General features: G+C 42.2%; 2 protein-coding genes across 2 annotated transcripts; one reads left to right on the plus strand and one right to left on the minus strand.

Annotated features, from left to right (window-relative positions):
- Positions 1–637: 637 nt before the first annotated feature.
- On the minus strand, positions 638–6,000 carry ap5m1 (adaptor related protein complex 5 subunit mu 1). The gene is made up of 8 exons (XM_086095054.1): positions 5,784–6,000; positions 3,831–4,488; positions 3,535–3,762; positions 3,323–3,462; positions 1,325–1,410; positions 1,142–1,254; positions 935–1,031; positions 638–852 (listed from the first exon to the last, which is right to left on the minus strand). The coding sequence occupies exons 1-8, from the start codon at positions 5,849–5,851 to the stop codon at positions 776–778; spliced, it is 1,467 nt and encodes a 488-aa protein (XP_085951180.1). The 5' UTR covers positions 5,852–6,000; the 3' UTR covers positions 638–775.
- A 49-nt stretch (positions 6,001–6,049) lies between these two features.
- Positions 6,050–16,088, plus strand: exoc5 (exocyst complex component 5). The gene is made up of 18 exons (XM_086095053.1): positions 6,050–6,250; positions 6,527–6,621; positions 7,632–7,779; positions 7,859–8,053; positions 9,605–9,669; positions 10,308–10,336; positions 10,421–10,530; positions 11,113–11,157; positions 11,245–11,385; positions 11,469–11,551; positions 11,632–11,841; positions 12,602–12,749; positions 12,847–12,955; positions 13,148–13,268; positions 13,492–13,578; positions 13,675–13,783; positions 13,864–14,079; positions 15,007–16,088. The coding sequence occupies exons 1-18, from the start codon at positions 6,224–6,226 to the stop codon at positions 15,193–15,195; spliced, it is 2,127 nt and encodes a 708-aa protein (XP_085951179.1). The 5' UTR covers positions 6,050–6,223; the 3' UTR covers positions 15,196–16,088.
- Positions 16,089–20,948: the final 4,860 nt, after the last annotated feature.

Here is a 20,948-nt window from a genome sequence, read left to right on the forward strand (position 1 = left end):
ATCTTCAATTGACTTTTGTAAAGAGCATTTATTAAGTAGAGTGTGACCAAGTCTGACTGCTATACTTTTGACAGCTGTGTTGCTACAATAACAACAAATCAAGCACTCTAATTGAGTTAGTGCACCTACACTAGTACAGAACATCAAAAGGCAGCCCAACCTCATCCATCCTTGTGACTCTTTAACCAATTAGCCAGGTCCCGCCAGCTGAATGTGACCGACTGCTTCCATGTCTCGGAGGGCCAGAGGGGTCAGCGCTCAATCACAGCCCGGTTGGAGAGGTTGTTTGTTTGAACTACTCACTAGTTGACAGGGCGGGGATGGGGTCAAAAGGGGTGGGGGCTGGTGCAAGGACCCCTGCCAGCTCTAAAGAGTAGCCTTTTGTCGCCAAGGCAGTGTCCGAGGCAGCCAAGCCTTTCACTGCCCTGCCGGCCCCCCTCCTCCAGGACTACAACAGCTGATGACAAGGCCCCAGCTGCTAATTATCCGGCTGATGGAGAGTCACTGAAGTGGGCCTGTCAGAACGAAGGGTGGCCCTTGTGTTTGCAATGGGCTCAATGTAAGGGAAGGGAAGGGAAGGGAAGGGAAGTCAAATACGGCTGACAGCAGTCAGAAGTACTCCAAGCAAAAATCAATATGTTGTACATACACTTTAATCACCAGATTCTCACACAAATGATGCATCCATACACTACTGAGTTTTCTGTTACAAGAATTTGCATGGCCTAAAATGGAAAATCTGGACAATATGTGGCTCCTTTGATTCGAGTCCATCCTAAAGTAACATCTGGCATATGGGAGCAGTACTTGTCGAATTCCATATGAAATAGTCCTCAGATTGAAGTTCCCGAGCTACAAGAAAGAAGAGGGAATTTGTTTTCAACAAGTGTGCTTTGAAGCAAATCCAAATTTCAAAAGAATTGCATAAACTTACAAGTTATTATTTTAGGTTTTGTGGAGGAATACACCTGTACTGAGTGTTGGTCAACGCAGCATCCAGAGAGTGTTGTGTCAGGCACTTTGAAGTACAACTGGATTGGAATGAAAATATTAAAATACTTCACAATGCATAATTTGTTGGTGCTTTCATAATTGCATACGAATACATGCAGATTCTCTTTAGTATTGTCTATTAACATACTTTGACGTAGGCTGTGAGGTCTGTACAAATGGGATCAGTAGGTCCTGTTGCTGGCCCGGTAAAGCTGATCTTGCCTTCCAATGTGACTTCACGAGATTTAGGAAACTTTTGACCTGAATATTCATGAGTGGAAAATAAATTATTAGCTTCCTTACAAAAATTATCCAGTTATGGAACACTCACCAAGGTTCCATGCCAGCAGGTTCTTCTCCTTCGAAGCATCCACATGTCCAGAGCTCACTTTAACATCCACAGAACCCATCTGAGGCCTGCACAAATTGTTTTAAAATGCAGATATACTATTGATAAAGTCATATTCTGAATTTGCGCCGCGCATTGTGTTGGTGGTGCGACTGCTTATTGTTCTGTGAGATGCAAATAAAGAAAACAGATTTTATTATTATTGAGAAATTATGTGAAAGGAGACAATACTCCCGTGACAACATGCAAAGGTAGAATACTCAAGGTAAAAAATTATTAACAGTGGTTGACTGCTTTTGACACTGTGACTTCATCACCAATGAGCACTTCCTTTTCCTTACTTACTGTTTTTGCATAACTGTAGAAAATGTTAATTGAACTTTCCTAAGCGGTTAAAAGTGTGGTCTTTAGTTTTCACTCAGAAATAAACACTTCTTAAACAATGGATGTGTACACATGCAATCCTTCTCAATCAACACCTCTGGGCTTCTGCTAATGTGTGGTGGTGATTTTGTCATCATCCACCACCACCCCAGCCTGTATTTTGCCATTTTGTTGTGTTTTGCCATGAGAGGGACATTTGTGGGCGGAAAGTCTATGTTTACCCCTCCAGCCAATCACAGAGCGGGGGGCGTGTCGCTAGGGGCAGGCGCAATGTTGATGAGAGGAGGGAGGGTTGAGCCATGGGAGGAGTCAGTTTTGAATTGGTTGTTTACAAACACAAACACAAACGGTTGTTTTGACAAACACAAACGGACAAAATTGAAAACCCCACCTTTAATAAAGGTATTGCAATGGTAATGGTAACCTGGCAAGAGCCAGATTGATAATTGTGATTCACTCAAGGGACTTCTCCGCGGTGATTTGCTCGGGAAAGGCGGGACATTGTGTACAATACTTTGCGCTGATTGGACGATGCGGCATCATGTGCACGTTTGTTTTGACCAATCCCGGCCACAGATGAAAATGTCCTCTGACCTGACATGGCCCTCAAAACACTTTACATTCAACTAATCATTCACCTCTACAACTGAGCCACGCCGCCCCATCTGAGGGCCTATATGACACATATGGGAAAAATCCAGAGGTCGAGTTGTGTAACAGATTGTTTTTTTCATTACCGTAATATATACTTTTATTTAACAATTTAATTTAGGCTCCTTTTCTTTTTCTTTTTTTTGCAGAGCAGTTTTGCCAATCAATGACTTTGTTTGAGGAGCAACCTTTCACCTTTGCGTAGCAATTTATTTATTTATTTTGCAGGTTAAAAGCAAGCATTTTATTAAACAATCAAAATAAGACAATATAATAAATGAACAATTGGCTTTTCTTTTTTTTTCTTAAATTCACATTACGGATAGCAGTAAACTATATTTTTGTCTAGATGTAAAGTTAAATTGATTTTTAAAAAGCTCTGGTGTAATATTTTATAAAATAAAATGTATTACAATTATTTTTTAATTCCTTATTTATTTGCTCTTTGTACTGCTACAAAAAAAAGTTTTAAAAAAAAGTAACTATTTTTAATTGAACTTTTAATAATCAAAACTTAAAAATAAAAAAAAATTCTGCTAAACCAATTCAAAGGGAAACAACACCAAATCACACAACACAACAGAATATAAATTAAAATATGTAAAACAAAAAAGGGGGGAAAACTGCATTTGGATAACTTTTGTGCACTTAAGATTGGCAGTGAAAAACACTAAGGGCCTCTGCTTTGAGGCGCTGATCCGGTTTCTTCTGTCAGAAATGATCTGCCCAGTTTTAGAGAAGATTCTGTTTCATCCGCGACCGAGGGACACATCACTACTATTGACGGTTGTCTCGGCATTTGATTCTCAATTTTGTGATTCAATGTGAATTAATGAGGCGCAAAATACACATTTTGACAAACAAAATACTTATTTCAAGCCTTGGTATGATATGGTGAGCAAAACGAATCGCATGAGACTAAAAAGCATGTATGCTCTTGTTTACCTGTTGAAAAAAGATAGGTGTGCTTCACAGTAGTCAAAACTGTTCTTCACACTTTCGTGTAGTTTCAGAGTCACTGACGCAAGCAGATGGTTTTCCTCTTCCTTTAGTTGATATGACCCAAGGATGGGAGGAACGGGAACCTATGGGAGATTTTAGGAACGTCAGCAGCGAGTGGGATGCAAAGTATGGTCACAACAGCTGTGGATTTTAACCTGTGATGTGTAACCGCACAGTCGAAAAAGCTCCAGAGGAGGCGAGAAGGGAAACTTGTACGGTCCGGAGAAGGACGAGCTGTCATAGGTGTCGACGCTACATGCAGTCAAGATACTGGAATCCAGCGAGGTGACACAATGATGCACCACGATATCCTGCAGCGGTGACCCATTGGGTGGCAGAGTGAGGGTCACTGTCACGTCAGGGAGAACCCCCTCCACTTCACACTGTTGAAAATAAGGACATGCTTAAATGAAGGCCACTGATGCAAAAAGGATTGTTTGTGTTTACGTACTTTGCACATCACTTTGCCGTACACGTCCCACGTGTCTTGTCTACTGGGGTCACCATATTGCATGGAGCGCACAGTTTCAGTCAATGCTGTATTCACTACAGCACGACCCCGGTGAAAGCCCGTCTTCCAGGCTGGCTGCTTCTGGTTCCCAGCAGGAGCGGGCACAGATGATGTGGCAAGTACCCCGACAGAGGGCACATCTAAGGGTGAACCAAAAGGGCAAACCTGCAAAAGCACAGAGGGAAGTGTTGCCAGGCGAGAGGCCAACACCTCATTATCGATCGTACCCCCTGAGCCAAGAAGAAAATTCTGTAATCCAAGCAGAAATGTGATGCCCTGTGAGACGGACAACAGGTTGGCGAGAGGTGGACGGGGCTCTAGGGGGACATCCACTAGACCCAGGCAAGCTACGATGAGAGGTCCATGAGTGATAACCACCACGGGCCAGAGCGTTTCCTGGTCAGGACCAACTCGGAGCTCAAAAGCGGGCGTCTTGGGACAGCGACGGCAGTCATCTCGGAGAAGGACGAATGGCTTGTGTGGGTCTGAGAGGCCGAGCTCGGTGAGCAGGAGTCGAAGCACAGAGCTGTCCTCCGGAACCGGAACATACAAGGAGCCTCCAAGTATCTTTGCACGGTGCTCCACTGTAGCAAACCTCCTGCGAGTGAACATGTACGGTGTTACAAACGCGTGACATAATCTCAAGGGAAGTGCATTGAATAGGTATGTGTGCATCCACTGCTAAATGGTTCTTTAAAAAGATCACTCAACAAGGCACAGTTATGGTCATGCATTCTGAGTGAAGTTTAAAGCATTGTTTTCAGTGTTTGACTGCATTGATGTTCTTCATCTTACTGCTATAACCACTAACAATGAACGAGGTGTCCTAGTTTAATCAAAAATGTTCTTGGAAAATCAAGTACACGCTGTATAAGACTCGGTCAATATTTACAGACACATTTTTTGGCCTTATAGTTTGCCAGTGATGTTACTTGACCCGCCATGATGGCTCATATTTTTCCTTGCTTCCAATGTTTTTATGAATTTGATCAATTAAAAATGCCTCCTAACCATGATGCATTTTAGGGATAGACCGATTATTATTTTTATCAGCGTGGGTTTTCACCATTTTGATGAATAGCGGCATTTTTGAAGAATCATTTTAAATCTGTGTTCATATCAGGGAACTATTTATTTAAATGATTAGTTCACTTTTTAAGGTATGCTAATGACCCTGGGAAGTCCCTAAAGTTGTTGTTATAATTTTAAAACAAAGATATCTATTGTCCAAGGCTTAAAAATATATATATTTTGAAAATCTTAAATGGTGTCCAATAAACATAAGCTTAAAAAAAATCAACAGAGTTTTAGTTTGTGTTTTTATTTATTTATACGCCAATATTTTCCCCTTTAATGAAACTGGATATCGGCTTCAAATATCAGTTATCGGCCTCAATGACTACTACGATGAAAAAAAACATACGGTTTATATCTAATATTTATCCTTACAATCTATATTAATAACTAATGGAGTGTTTGTTCATTCTCGACTCATTATTTATGTACAGCATTAATAGTCATTCCTACATTCATGTTACTTTACAATTATTCAGAAAAAGAAGGCTCAGATTATTTTCTGTTGACATTTTTTAATTGAATATTCATTGTTTTCAAATTAAAACGACACTTGTTATGATGACACTCACCTATTGTTTCAATGAGTGCCTAGAATTAACTAATCATTTAGAAATAATTACCATCATTGTAGTATCTCGTCTGTTCCCGTGTCTAGCAAGGCTTCCAATCATTGAAAGTAGAACAGCTACAACTTTCTTATTATCTGTCACAGTAAAATCATACTTTCATCACTGGAACCGTCTTATAATGCTCGTTTGGTTTTGGTTTGGCATATATCTACAATGAATAAAATAGCTAATAAAGCAACATACGAACCTTGAAAAGCGAACTGAAGCATTTTCGCCTTTATCATGAGTAATAATCCACAAAGCACGAAAACTCATTTACCCAGTTGATCCACCTCAGAACATACAGGAAAAAATGCAACTTAAAAGTTGCATTTTGCTAATTCATCAACGAATTGTGACATTTCCGACCAACACTGACAACGCTCTGCAATGTACTTCCTGTTTTTCTTTTCACGTGACATCCAGCACCAATCACCTGACAGAAACGCATGCGCAGTACCAAGGCGCTGTCACCGTCTCCACCCTGCTCTCTCTCATACAGGAAGCAGGACCCGCTAACCAGCTAGCTGTCAACAAAGGGCAAAATTGGAGGAAATTAGCAAATCCATGTCGAGGTCGGCGTCATTACCGACCTTCCGCTCCTCCAAGCAAATTGTATTTCTTCACATCGCCAGCTGATCCTTAAAGATGGCGACGACTGCTCAGCTTTTCGAGGTAAAATGTTTGATGCTCTCCGGAGTTTTCTTAGCCATCACCAGCTAGCTGGCTAACCACCCTAAAGGCTTGCGCTTCTTCTTCATCTGCTGCGTGTAATTTTATGGATCCGCTTCATAGCATGACATAATGTTGCTGATGCGCTTTGCATATCCCGCGACGCGTTTCTTAACAACGTTATTATAAGTAATTTCACCAGGACGTTAACCCCGAATGTTGTTGTTTGCAATTCCTGTGAGATGATCTACACTATTATTTTTGATTTGTGTATTTTAGGAGCCCTTTGATGCAGATGAGTACATTGAGAGATTGGCCTGGAGGACTCCCGGGGGAGGCTCAAAAGGAGGAGCTGAAGCATTCGACCCAAAACGGTACTGATAGCGTCTTTTGATTGAAAACTTTTTGCATGAACACGCACTGACAAGACAAATCTTGAATGCAGGTTTTTTTGTTGTTGCTTATAGTCACAACAGAAATATTTCGACACGAATGTACATTCTCTCATAACTGCAAGCGAATGTCCCTGAATTCAGTCATTGCACGTTATTTTCTTGAATGTCAACCATATTTCACTACTGCTTTGTCCTCAGAAAAAAATAACACGCAACAGCATTGTTGACTTTTAATTAAATTCGTAAATTCCAATGAATATTATTTTTTTTACTTGTAATTTTTTTGTTTGGTAGGGAGACAAAAAATAAAGCTACATCTAAACCCGACAAATTGTAAAGATCATTAATATTAATTGAACAAAATAAAATATAAATGCACGGAACTTTTTTTCCTTTATACTTGTCCTGTTTATTTTATTTATTCATTTTGGTCAATGACATTTTATGTCGTTATATGCTTGTGGTGGAAGTTATTTTTCATTAGCAAAAATGCCACAACACTTTAGCTGTGTGTGTTTATCCTTCTTGCCTTATCTACTTCCTGCACAAAACTGTTGCCACCACCACGTCGGAAGCTCTTACTGAGTCAGAGACGACGTATCTTCGGAGGCCACCACATTTGAGTCACCAACCAGGGAATGAGTGTCTGTTGGGGAAAGGCTGGGAGATGTCTTTAAGCTGCAGCCGTTGCTTAGGGAATTAGTCAGAAGATTATACACTCATCATTTCGGGATGTTTCCTGCTCTGTAAAATATGCTGCTGACTTAGAACATTTGCTCGGTTCGAAAAATGCAGCTGACGAAGCTGCTCAAACTTCTTAAAGCAGGCGACCCAAGAATTAAGCATGTGACACTATTCTCTGCCTAATAACCACTATATGACTGTGAGGTCACTGGGACAAGTTTGGGACTTGATTACTTTTCCATGCACACTGTAGATAATTCCAGATGAATTCTGCAACTTAACAACATATTTGCTTTAATGACAAGGTTGTTGGAGGAGTTTGAGAACCACATTGAGGAGCTGAAACAACTGGACGAGAAGATACAGAGGCGGGTGGAGAAGTTGGAGCATCAATGTCACCGTGAAGCTAAAGAATTTGCCCACAAAGTGCAGGACCTGCAGAGGAGCAACCAGGTGTAGTGTTTGGACCACTTTCGACCCTTTGTACTTTGAATCATCACATCACGTGGTTTGCGTCTCGCATTCTTCTCAGGTGGCCTTCCAGCATTTTCAGGAGCTCGATGAGCACATCAGTTATGTGGCAACCAAAGTGTGTCACCTGGGTGATCAGCTTGAAGGTGTGAACACTCCGCGACAACGCGCCGTCGAAGCTCAGCGTCTGATGACCTACTTCAACGAGTTCCTGGATGGGGATCTGCGTAGCGATGTCTTCAATAACCCAGAGAAGGTGGGTACAATGTTCCCTCCCTTTGTTTGTTTGCGAGACCACTCAGGAGGAATGTTGTTGCTATTTAGCTGGAGGTGAGGCTGTTGAGAATTAAGAAGTAAACCTCCCGTAATGACATGTCAAGTTTATCCCCCAGGTTGCATCCCACAGCTTATTAGAATTAATAAACTGTCATCTGCCGTTTGACAGTTTGCTGATTGACTAGCATGGATGTCAGCATGCTCATGTCAAGCCTAATTTTATTGGATGTGATATGAGCAAACGTGATGCTACAGAGAAGTTGAGAAGTCCTTGATTCAAGCACAGACAATAGTCAGGAAGGCAGACAATGAACTCTGAAAGTTTAATTCAAGGAAACGTCAACCCAAAAACAATAATATGATGTATATACCCCGACTAGTCCAAAATCCACTTGTTTTTATTCATCTCAGGGGACGGCCATTTTGCCACTTGCTGCTGACTGAAAATGACATCACAGTTGCCCAGGGTTCAGGTAACGACTATCACAGTTGTCAGCGAGTGGCAAAATGGCCGCCACCTGAGATGGATGAAAACGGGTGGATTTTGCTGCATAATTCATATTCCACAAACACTATATTAATCAGAATGCTGTGTTTAAACTAGTGGGGTCGCACAGAATATATTGTAAAGAATATTTTTTGGTCAACTTCCTTTTTAAATGACAGTGGATGAGCCTCTGCAAGTAGTGTGGCTGTGAATCAGCGAGTGTGAGTGGGTCAATCTCAGTCAGGAGCTCAATTTCCAGAAAGAGATGCAGAAATATTTGTCCACATTCCTTTTCCCGAGCATACCTCCAGATGAGGGGGGAAAGAGAAAAGTTGCAAGCGAATAGCTGGAGGGGAATGGCTTTGCTAATCCTCCTGAAAGGGAGGGATGGCCCGCCAGCGTGGAGACAAGTGCTGCTAAACCCTGACTGCAGGGAGACGGCTACATTACTTACATGGGATTTAGCTAATCTTAGCTGGGGGACAGATACTTAGAAAACCTTCGCTGAGCAGAAAGGCTGGATCCTCCTCACGGGAGCAGAGTAATGATGTTAGCTGAGGCAGGCATCTGCGGGAACAGAGGAGTTGCAGACGGCGGGCCTTTCGTGGGTCCAGGGCTTTTTACAGTCAGCGTGTATGTCAGAAGGGGAGGGGGGAGAAAGGCCCCCCTCCCTGTTTTTTTTTTTTTTTTTTTTTAGACAGATATCCCTGGCCGGACAGATTATTGAAAGCGATTTGGAATCCTTCAGGATTACAGGCCATTGAGTAAAGCCATGCCAATAAAGAGCTGGATATGCTGCTAAATCAGGACCGCTGGTGCCGATGCCCAGGTGAGCTCCGCCCGTCTGTTATCAGCCGGCTGTTCAACACGGAGAGGCGGAGGAGGGCTGCTTTAAGATGATGATCCCCCCTAGTGGAGACACTGCCAGCGGCCTTCTTCTCTCTTTATTTCAGAAATGTCCACCTCTCATGGTCATGATGGTCGCTCTCTCTCTCACTCTCTTGCTCATTTCTCCCACGCGCTGACTTCCTCTCCCTTCTTCAGATTAAAGAGGCTGCTGATATCATTCAGAAGCTGCATCTCATTGCCCAGGAGCTGCCATTCGACAGGTGAGTCAGGCATCCTGGAGGCAGCTTTAGACAAGGGCACTGGCAAACAAGGGGAAGGTGCTGTATTAAGCATGTAAACTCTTCGTCAAAGTCTAAGCCGATTTTTACATATGTAAGCGTTTAAAATTTTAATAGTTTTTTAGAAACAAAGCTCTGGCTTACGGGATACTTCATGGTGTAGGTGTGTCCATGTGTCAGATCGGTAGCAAGATCCTGCCTTAACTAAGATAATAATGCTCACTTTTAATTGAAACTGTTAGGTAATAATTTAATTTTTTTTTGTTAATGTGGCTGTGGTCTGCAGTGGTATATAATATAAATGTTTTTATTACAGTATTTAGCAGTTCAAAGTATTATAAATGTTTTCCTTTTCCTTTCTGATACATAAATATTTGCCATCTTCTCACCTATTAAAAATGAGCATTAGTTTCATTATTTACTAGATCTAGGTGTGCCTAATGAAATGTCCAATGAGTCGCTGGTTTGTTGTAGAAACATATTCCAATTCACAACGCTTAAATACAGTATGTCTCTAAATGTTTCATTTCTTCTTTTGTATTGGCTCTTGTGATAATGTACAAGTGTACCTCATGAACTCTCTGCTGATTGACACTAATCATCCTCTCTTGTCTAAACAGATTTGCAGATGTCAAAGCCAAAATTGCAAGTAAGTTTACATCATGATTCAGCATTTACAATGATCTCCGCCGAAAGGTTATTTTCTGAGGGGTCTCTGTATTCTCGTTTTCAGGTAAGTACCATGACCTGGAGCGACAGCTAATCCAGGAGTTCACCGCTGCCCAACGCAGGGGAGAGATTGGACGAATGCGGGAGGTGGCAGCAGTTCTCCTACATTTCAAGGTGACTCAAGCAGATGTAATTCTAGTCAACTTTGCTGTAGTTTTTGTTGTTGTTGTTTAAAGGGGAAGTCAATGTTAAACATTTCTTGACAACAATATGTTATATGTGACCTCACTAGTCTAAACATTAAATTCCGATTAATATTACATTTGTTGAATATGAGTTATATAGCAAAATCCAGCCGTTTTTATCCATCTCAGGAGGCGGCCATCTTTCCACTTGCTGTCGACTGAAGATGACATCAATGATGCTCAGGGATCGGGCAACGACCCATCACAGCTCACCTGTTTTTTGAAGCTGAGCTGTGATTGGTTGTCACCTGAGATCTGAGCAACATTTATGTAATCTTCAGTTGACAGCAAGTGGCAAAATGGCCGCCCCCTGAGATGGATAAAAACGGCTGGATTTTGCTGCTTAACTCATATTCCACTAATGCACTATTAACCAGAATACCATATTTAGACTAGTGGGACAGCAGGTGGGGGGGGGGGGTTGTATTCCCCTTTAATCTTCATTGCGTGACTTCAATGAGGTTTTCCAACCATCACTAAAAAATTGCAACCATTGTGTCATTTCCTGAAGGGCTATGCTCACTGTGTAGATGTCTACATCAAGCAGTGTCAGGAAGTAAGTGAGGTTTCTTTTGTATACAATATGAAGATTATTTATTATCTTGGATACATATCTGGATTAAAGCTTTTGTCTTTGTTCTAGGGTGCTTACATTAGGAATGATGTGTTTGAAGACACAGCAGTCCTCTGCCAAAGGGTCAACAAACAGGTGGGCGAGGTCTTCAGCAGCCCGGAGACCGTCATGGCCAAACTGATCCAGAACATCTTTGAAAACAAATTACAGGTATTTTTCTTGTCAACTTGATAAAGCGAGGGTCCTCAAGTGGCCTTTCGTTTGCAGGATTCTGACTGGCTTTGTGTCTGCAGGCCCATGTCAGGGAAAAACTGGATGACACACGGCACTCTGACGTGGAACAGTACCTCAAAAACCTCTATGACCTTTACACAAGGTAAGCTACTCCTCTTTTCATTTCCTTTCTGTATACACAACAAACTTTATCCTAATGTTTTGTGTGTCCCAAAACTCCAGAACCACACTATTGGCCACCAAACTCGGCGAGTTCAACCTGGGCTCTGACAAGCACACTTTTCTGTCCAAGCTCATAAAGAGCATTTTCTCCTCCTACCTGGAAAGCTACATTGACATGGAGAAGGACTACCTACGCACCCGCGGCGCCATGATTCTTCAGCGCTACTATGACTCCAAGAACCACCAGAAACGTCCGATTGGCACGGGCAGGTCAGTTTTGATTTAAACGTTTATTCCAGTGGCTCTTAAACTGGGTTTGATCGAAATCCCAGGGGTTCAGTGAGTCAGTCTCAAGGGTTTGGTTGGAGGTCAAGTGATTTGTGATGATACGCCGCGCTTGGCCATCTGTGCTGCAGGGAATTTGATTCGCTCAGTAGTCGACTTGTGACTGTTGTGATGGTACATCATGCAATTTCTTTATTATTGTAATCCTGTCATACTGTGTCGAGCAAAAAAAGACAAATATGTGCAATATGAATTTACATGTATAACAGAACATATGGTGTTCCACAGGGTTCAACTCTGGGGCCTCTGCTGTTTTCATTGTATCTGCTACCTATGGGTTCCATCTTAAGAAAACAGCGCTCTATATAGAGTTGAGTCACGGGAGTCAGCAACCCAACTACATAATTTGAAATGCCAATTGAGCAATTCTAGTCCAGCAATTTTAGTATATCTAGCAACTGCATGGAGATGTGGAATACAAGAACACAACACTTTCTGAATTCAAGGTGAAAAGAGCCAGATTCAACGAAAAAGCTCCTCTCTCCCTTCATTTTCTTCACCAGTAAAACCTATACCTATGTATTGAATTTGAAAAAAGATCATATTTAATTTTTCAATAAAGTAGGGTTCGGTGAACGAGCATAAGAAACTGGTGGGGTTCAGTAACTCCAAAAAGGTTAAGAACCACTGGTTTATTCACCTATTTCATAATCATATACTGATGCGAAATTGTGTTCCTGTGCAGTATCCAAGAACTGAAGGAGCGGATCAGACAACGCACTAATCTACCACTAGGCCCGAGTATCGACACCCATGGGGAGACATTTCTGTCTCCAGAATTGGTGGTCAACCTGTTGCAGGAAACACGGCATGCCTTTGAGAGATGCCACAGGGTGAGCCTACAGGGAGCAGTGTGTATATATTACATATAAATATTTGCTGTGCCTCATGCAAAACTTGAACTCTGGCTTTTTGTTGATGGCGGCGCAGCTTTCAGATCCTGCCGACCTGTCCAAGAATGCCTTCGTAATCTTCCTGCTGCTGGTCGAGCATCTGTGTGTGGATCACATCGACTATGCTTTGGAGATCGGCCTCTCGGGTAAAGTCACTTTTCAGAATGATGTTAGAGAACCAGGACCAAGTAATATGTCAAGTATACCGTTGACCTTCACCAAAGTGCATTTACTGATAATCATTCAAAAATACAGTATTAATAAAATGACTTCATTTTGACCTTGGCAGACTGTCAAATGTATCATCTGATTATTTTCTCTCTCTCTCTTCTGTACAGCAATTCCCTCTTCAGATGCCAAGAATGCGAACCTGTACTTCCTGGATGTGGTCCAACAAGCAAACTCTATATTTCACTTGTTTGACAAGCAGTTCAATGACCAGCTTATGCCTCTAATAAGGTTTGTTCAAGGTTGAACTGTTTGTTATATATATATTTATTTATTTATTTGCGGCCCATTTGACATGGCCAGCAAGGATAATTAAAAACTATTTACAACTAAAATAAGATGGTTATTCTTCAAAACACGAATAAATAACATTATATTTTATAAGCAAAAATATTTTTTACCATTTTAATGTCTAGTCATGTTCATGTTAAGTCATGACAATCCATGTTTGCAGTTCATCTCCAAAGTTGGCCGAGTGTTTGCACAAGAAGAAAGAAGTGATTGAACAAATGGAAGTGAAACTGGACACGGGAATAGACAGGTCAGTGTGTGCTGACGGACAACCCTCCTTTGTGTTTGCTTGTATTTTTTAAATTCTGCTCGTTTGTGATGGATGCGGTACTCCTGTATGCTGCAGAACGCTAAACTGCATGGTGGGACAAATGAAGCACATCTTGGCAACAGAACAGAAGAAGACTGATTTCAAGCCAGAGGACGAGAATAACGTCATGATCCAGTACACTACAGTAAGTCTGGCACAAGCTAAAATAACTGCCAAGTTACTTGTATTTTTGTTTATCAACGACTTTCCCCGTCTATCGGGCAGGCCTGTGCCAAGGTCTGTGCCTACGTCAGCCGGCAGGTGGAACACGTGCGCAAGTCCATGGATGGCAAGAATGTGGACACGGTGCTGACGGAGTTGGGTGTCCGCTTCCACCGGCTCATTCACGAGCACCTGCAGCAGTACAACTACAGCTCCATGGGAGGCATGCTGGCCATCTGCGACGTGGCTGAATACCGACGATGCGCCAAGGACTTCAGGGTGAGAACGGGCCAGAGGTCCGCGGCAAAACATGGCCTTTTGTACAAACACTCAGCCTATGCAATCTCCTGAAGTAATTTACCCATTGGATGACTTCTCTCCTACTTATACTTAAATACTATTTTGGATTATAGTGACACCTCCGAAATCAAACTCAGAGTCAAAACTGTATATTAAAAAAAATGGGAGTCAAATTCACAATGCTAGTCATAAAATATCCACATTGAAGATCTTTGCTAATCAGTACAAACTCTCATAGTACCATAACCTCCAGGTAAAATTATTTTTCCCATTGTTATTTTCTTACTAGTGTCCTGTTTTAAGAAAGAAAAAAAATGCTACAAACATCCCCAAAAAAAACTCTGACTTTATCCTTGATATGATATGAAGTCACACACTATGATGGCCAAAATTTGTAGAACATCCATCCATCCATTTTATTTTTCTCTTGTGTGCTGGGAGAGAGAGAAGCCTGTACCATTAAATGGATTTTAATCTTGATCCACTTTTTGTCTGTCACAATTCAATAAGACTGACCACTGGCGATATTAACATTTAAAATGCAGGCAAATGATGTGTCTCTAGTCATGTACAATACATGTTAGTCATCCAACCACCAGGGGGCAAAGGCAAGGTTAAGACTTTATGAAACAACCTAAATAAATAGTAAATGATAAAAGAAATGCACTTGTATCACAATTTTATCTACACCAATCAAAGCACTTTACAAACAAACGCAACAGAAGTCACATGACCAAACTCAGAAAACAGGTGAGCTGTGATTGGTCGCTACCTGAGCAACTGTGATGTCATTTTCAGTTAGAATTGGCTTCCCCAAGGCATACTGTTTTCTATAAATGGTGTCCAAGTTATATCTAATTTTCCTACATCTTTCGGTGAACTCATATCTATGTTTCCGTCCTGCAGGTGCCTCTTGTGCTGCAGCTCTTCGACACTCTGCACGCCCTGTGTAACCTCCTGGTCGTTGCTCCTGACAACCTGAAGCAGGTGTGTTCAGGCGAGCAGCTCACCAACCTGGAGCGCAACCTCCTGCACGCTTTCGTCCAGCTGCGTGTGGACTACCGTTCAGCCCGACTGGGCCGCCATTTTAGCTAATGACTGGGCCAACACTTGACAAACGCCCTCCGTCCGCCGCCATGCTTCAATGAGTTGATGCACTTTTGGATAGAGACACCTCCCGCTTGAGATGGTGCAACAGTCCAGTCCGCCTTGACAGACTCTCCTGGGATGGCATCAAAGATGATGGCTACTGCTCCTTGAATGTGGGATCATGTGCATTTTACCTCTTGCTTAAAACATGTCAATTTGTTTTTAAATACTAATCGATCACACATTTGCATAATTAGTTTCACCATAATGGACGTTGAATTGTCTGCCTATGTACAAAGACACACATTATTTTTGATTGTGCCAACTATATAAATTCTCTGGGTGCTTTTGTACACTCGGAATAAACCCTCAAGCTGCTGATAAATGAAATAACATCTCGAGTCAGCCTGAGAAGCATGCGATAGAGCTCCGTCTGGATAAGAGAGACACATGACCACCTCGCTGACCATTGACCTTTGAGCACAAAGCAAATGTCAAGAGGCCGCTGCAGTGAAGTGAGATCCAAACTCGAAACAGGTCTGAGAACCTCTTCAGAGGTTTGGGTGGTCCTTTGTTGGCTCGGATGACTGCTGTGATGGGTCACTGAGTATGTGTCACTGTAATTGCACAGATCAACACTTGCTCAAAGACGTTCCCGGCGAGAAGTGCACTGTTTCTGGGTCAGGGGAGATTGAAATAGTGACCTTTTGTGATTAAAGAAACACACCGGGGAAGACCCCTCTTCACACAGGGCTTTAATGGCGGTTGCTGTCTTTTTGCACTACAAGAGGCGGTAGACGATGCCTGCTGCCTGGAAATGTCTTCTCCGCAAAGCTGCTCCCGATGTACTGCTGTTTACCTTAACCACAGACTCATTAAACAAAACAAAAAAAGATGCATTTTTATCTTTGTCCTTATCCTCAAGGAGACGAGCCACCGCGCCAAGTTGGCCCGGCGCTTTATGTGTGAATGTCACTTTCAAAGTGAGATGAAACCCCTTTTTCATTTCTATAGAAGTCATCAAGTATTCATGGGAATTCTTGCCACCAGAGTAAAGTTCTTTCTTCAACTTGGGGAAGCGAGCGGCGCCAGAGGGGATTAGATATCTCGAGCTTGATGAATTGTGTGCAGTAGTCACGGACGGGGGTGAGATAGAGACGCCTGAGAGCTCGGTTCCAGCTCCGGCTGGTTGGCGTTGTGTAGACGGTACACACAGAGCCGAGCGTGTTCAAACAACATAATTAATTAGGCTAATATTAATATTATCAATGCCACATAAAAATTCAATTCTCTCTGCCCTAATCACAACTGGATAGCTTGTAAAAATTATTTTGTTAGGCCCTGATGCAAACAACGGGTCTCATCCAAACATTTGAAAACTATTTGTTTTTGGGGGGCGATTAGCGTGCGTGATGGAGGATGGGGATGGGAAAGAGATGCCAGGCCGGTGATGATAACCGGTGTGGAGACCGAGCAAGGCAGAGACGCGGCCTGCCCCCAGGGATGCCCAGCACGGGCTGGTGGAAAAGAGGGAGGGGTGTATTTTTTGGGGGAGGTGGGTGTTTGAGCAGGTGGAGGGGATTAGTAATAGTGTCAACACTGGAGAGCTGGATAAGACTGTCCTCTCTTACTCATCAGTTGAAGCAACTCACATTCAATTTTACATTAAAAAAAAGACACCTGGACATACTAAACAGGCCAGTGGACGGAAGAGGCAACTTGATTTAATATGAATAACCAACGTTACCTTAGTAAAGTAATGCGATGCAAAAGCACCCACATATTGGTGTTTTGTTGCAGTTGTGAATCCCGTCTCTTTTTATTATGTTATCATTATTATTTAGCCATCCATTTTCTATATTATGTTTATATCTTCATGAGAGTCACAGTGTGCCGCAGCCTACCCTAGCTTACTTTGGGCTTGAGGTTATATTAAATGTTGATTAATGTTCTTATCAGTAAAAGCATTGTGAGGATTCACTTGTTAATTTGGTAATAATCCTCACGAAGGGTTTGAAGGAGTTTTTCTAGATCAGGAAATTGGAGGATTTCTAATTCCCGAACGATCATAGTCCAACCAAGGGACTGTTGATGATAGTTAGCTTAATTTAGCTAACGTAAAACACATTTACATTGTAAAATGTTGATTAACTCATTCAGTCCCAAAACCATATTTATGCATTTTTTATGTGTTTTTATGTTAGAGCATACAGAAGGCTTTGATGCAGCTTCTGATCTGAAGAGGTCGCTTAAAGCAATGGTAGTTATTACAAAAAACTGCCAGCAGGTGGCAGTAGAGTATAAGAGATCAGCCATGTTGCGACAAGCTGTTTTTTGCTCGATTGTGAATAATGATGAAACCTAGCTATATTCTATTGCTAATTGCTGCAAAACGGACACAGATACAAATATACGTTTTTTCCCTGATGAAAGAAGAGACTCTAATCTTTCTTTTGGTAGGTTCCATGTTTTTAAAGCAATAGAAGACAATATTCTGTGGGCTTTGCAAAAGTCCAGTAAAACAGCCGGGAGCGAAGGGGGTAGCTTTAGTGAAAATGGTTGGGAGTGAATAAATTAATGTGCCTTGTCCCTTTTCAATTAAATCAATTCAAATTCTGTTTCAAAATATGAAACATTTTCAGTCTTTAATAATTCAATATCATTTAAAGCAAGGTTATCATCCAGTGTCCACTGTCCGAAGTCCAGCTGTGGGCCATTAGCGGCCCATGGCAAATATTAAAACACCATTTAAATAATTTTGTTTTAAATAGTTTTTCTGAATATAAACAAAAAAAACCCCCACACATTTAGAACTAAAGTCAGAGGTGGAGAATTCAGGTCCAGAAAGTATAAACCCTGCAACAGTTTGACTTTATAGCCACAGGTGCTTCTACTCAACCAGCAGGTAACAAGATAATAGTGATGTAGCAGTTTGTAGCATTTTTATTTAAATGAACAATGTAGCTACTCTGATGGGTTGATTTAAGCATGTTTTGTCAGGATTAATGTTTTAGTTGCGTCTTTATTGTATTGTGGTTTGTTTTGTCACATTTGGGTTTGCGCTCGTCTACCTGGTCGGTCCCTTGTGTATTCCAATCAGCGGCCTCATCCACGTGTGTCTTCAGCTGTTCCTCAGTATCATTAGTTTGTTTGTATTTAGTTCTCCTCCTCCTTTCTGTCTATTGGCATTTGCATCTATTGTAGTTCCTGTCAGTTGCCATCCCAAGCACAATCCATGACATGTTTAAATGAATGCTGAAGAAAGTCAAAGTGGTCCTAGCATCCTTTAATTATTCTGGATGTGGACCACGGAAGAAAAAGGTTGGATAGATATTTGCTACATTTTCCCAATCCTCCCTTCTTGCCCTCATTTGCGTATGCCCTTCACGCGTGCGTCCCTTTTCCACGTCTCCGGCCGCACTCTCCCATGTTAGTCCACTCATTGTGCACCCCTAAGCTAGTCCTCCAACATACCATAAATCCTCGCTTTCAGCACATCGCCGCCCCAACTAGGCCTGCCCTCCCTCGGTCTCCTGGAGCACTGACAATAAAGCATTACAGCAGTCAATCCATGTCAACAACAGCTTTGCTTAATTCCTGCTAAACACGTTTCAACTAAATCTTCACCTAATGATGCATAATGACTGCTCTTTAGCGTGCCCGCGGCCCGCATCCATTGATGTTCTTTATTTCCCTATTTTGCATGATATCAAGATGGCCTTGTTGAAATGTACTCATGTGCTCCCCACATTCTTTGCTCATGAATTCGTATTTTAGCGTGAGATACTGATGTCGGGGGGGGGGGGGGGGGGGGCACAGTGCCAGACTGTCTGATGTGATGCAGATGATGCCCGGCCCTTGACCTCCTGCGCAAAAGATGTCAGGGCCAAAATGGCACAGGTGCTGCCCCACCTTCACTCTCAGATGACCAGGAGGTGCGCTGAGCAGGATGCGGATGATGCCAAATCGTCTCTTTTGCTTACTTCTCTAATTGTGAGGGGGCTGGAACAAAACTCTCTATTCACGCATTTGTACATTGTGATGATGACTAGTGCGCTGCCCCCCCCCCCCCCCCACCCAATCCCTCGCCTTCCCCCATGCGTTTCCTCAATAAAATCACTATTAATTCTCTGCCGTAGTGGAGTGTTTTCCAGTGCGATTTGTTGGCCCGCTGCCCGTGCCTTGCTCTCTCTTGGCTGGGTTTGTGTGCTTGACTGCTCCACAGGAACAGACTGGCACTCTAACTGAGGGCTCCAGGGTTCGCACACACAATCCACTAAACATGACTCTGTGAGTGCAGCTTGACTGCTCGTTTCATCTCAAGCCTTTTTCACGTCTAATTTTTGTTGGTATATTTTATTCTCCATTATTTTTGGTCTATTATTGGTAAATATTTGCCACAGTGCTTGGGGCACATTTTGTGTCAACATATATGAGTGGTTTCTTTCTGTCTATAATCATCTGTTTCTTAGATTATCAAATCCTAAGAATGGAAAGAGTAAACGATCTCTTGGCAAATAATGAGCCTACATTTTATTCTATTGCTTTGCCTATGCGGTTAGAATAGATTGCAGTTGATTATTAAATATCAATGTTATTCTTTATAACAAGGATCCCTATTGCAAGTGTAACCAACAAAGGTAAAAATATAACAAGTAAAGCACACAAATATGAGAGCAGTTTGAACCTGCCAAATAGTGAGCCCACACTAACTGTTGAAAATTGTGCTTTGCAAAGAGTTTGTATAAACTCTCCATAAGGTTTATTGTAAACTGTTACCATGTTTTTTTTTTTATTATTAGGGATGAGCGAGTACCAATACCAGGTATCAGAATCGGCCGATACCAGGCCTTATTTCATTACATCGGTACCGTATTTGTGACTGAGGCCGATGCCTGTATCGGCCGCCCTCTTGTGGCCGTTTTACAATCAGGAATGAGAAGAATAGAAAATGTATCCTAATATAGCAATATATCGCTGGCACCTGGCCAAAACCATGTAGGCCACTTCCAAAATCGTCACTTTTCAGGAGACCCCATTCCGCATTGCTCATAAAAAAAAATGGTAATTGCGCTTTAGTAACATGCTGTATGCTTGATGTGCAAGGAAATGTTTCATCGGTTTTATATTGATTATTGCCCTTTAGTGATAATTGCTGTTGTATCTGTGATTCCCGCATGACTGTGTACAAGTTCAAATGACACACAGTTAGGTTAAGAGGATGAATTGATTGTGATGGTGGAGGCATGTCCGTACTAAGCACATTCAATGACATGGCCAAGCAACATCTGTCACATTTGTAAGGCCCATGGCCCTCCTAACCACTGATGTCGAACCAAGGCCGCACAAACGAATGAGGTTGCTCGCTCTGTCTCTCCCCCCTCTCAACTCCACTGGAGATGAAACACCAAAGCATGTGCATTTGTCTAATCAAGCGTTTGCCCGAGGCTACGTTGAATGTAAATGAACATGCTAGTGCGTGCCAACCGCTATTTCTGTTCACGGTGCGTGTTTGATGATGAAATAGTGCAGCTGACAGCAGACAGGAGGGGGCACTAGTGCTCCAGCGTTGCTCTCGTCCCCCATGTGAGGCCTCCTCTTCCTCACAGCTCCTCTCACAATGGGGATGTGCCTGAGGGTGGAAATGTTGCTTTTTTAGGTCTGCAGTGAGCCCATATCCCTTAATCCCCAGCCATGATTGACAATCATGATTTAGGGTATATGGTGTCCCGTTCTAATCCACGAGCAATGATTTCATT

This window comes from Leptonotus elevatus, chromosome 14 (genome assembly GCF_054856555.1).
Source record: "Leptonotus elevatus isolate MCC_2025b chromosome 14, RoL_Lele_1.0, whole genome shotgun sequence".
In the NCBI taxonomy this organism is placed as follows: Eukaryota; Metazoa; Chordata; class Actinopteri; order Syngnathiformes; family Syngnathidae; genus Leptonotus; species Leptonotus elevatus.

Coding starts and splice junctions, on each gene's coding strand:
- ap5m1 (XM_086095054.1), bottom strand. CDS start 5,851: ATGAGTTTTCGTGCTTTGTGGATTATTACTCATGATAAAGGCGAAAAT. Junction 3,763..3,830: donor ACGGCAAAGTGATGTGCAAA/GTACGTAAACAC, acceptor TATTTTCAACAG/TGTGAAGTGGAGGGGGTTCT. Junction 3,463..3,534: donor TGTGCGGTTACACATCACAG/GTTAAAATCCAC, acceptor AATCTCCCATAG/GTTCCCGTTCCTCCCATCCT.
- exoc5 (XM_086095053.1), top strand. CDS start 6,224: ATGGCGACGACTGCTCAGCTTTTCGAG. Junction 6,622..7,631: donor GAAGCATTCGACCCAAAACG/GTACTGATAGCG, acceptor TTTAATGACAAG/GTTGTTGGAGGAGTTTGAGA. Junction 8,054..9,604: donor TCTTCAATAACCCAGAGAAG/GTGGGTACAATG, acceptor TCCCTTCTTCAG/ATTAAAGAGGCTGCTGATAT.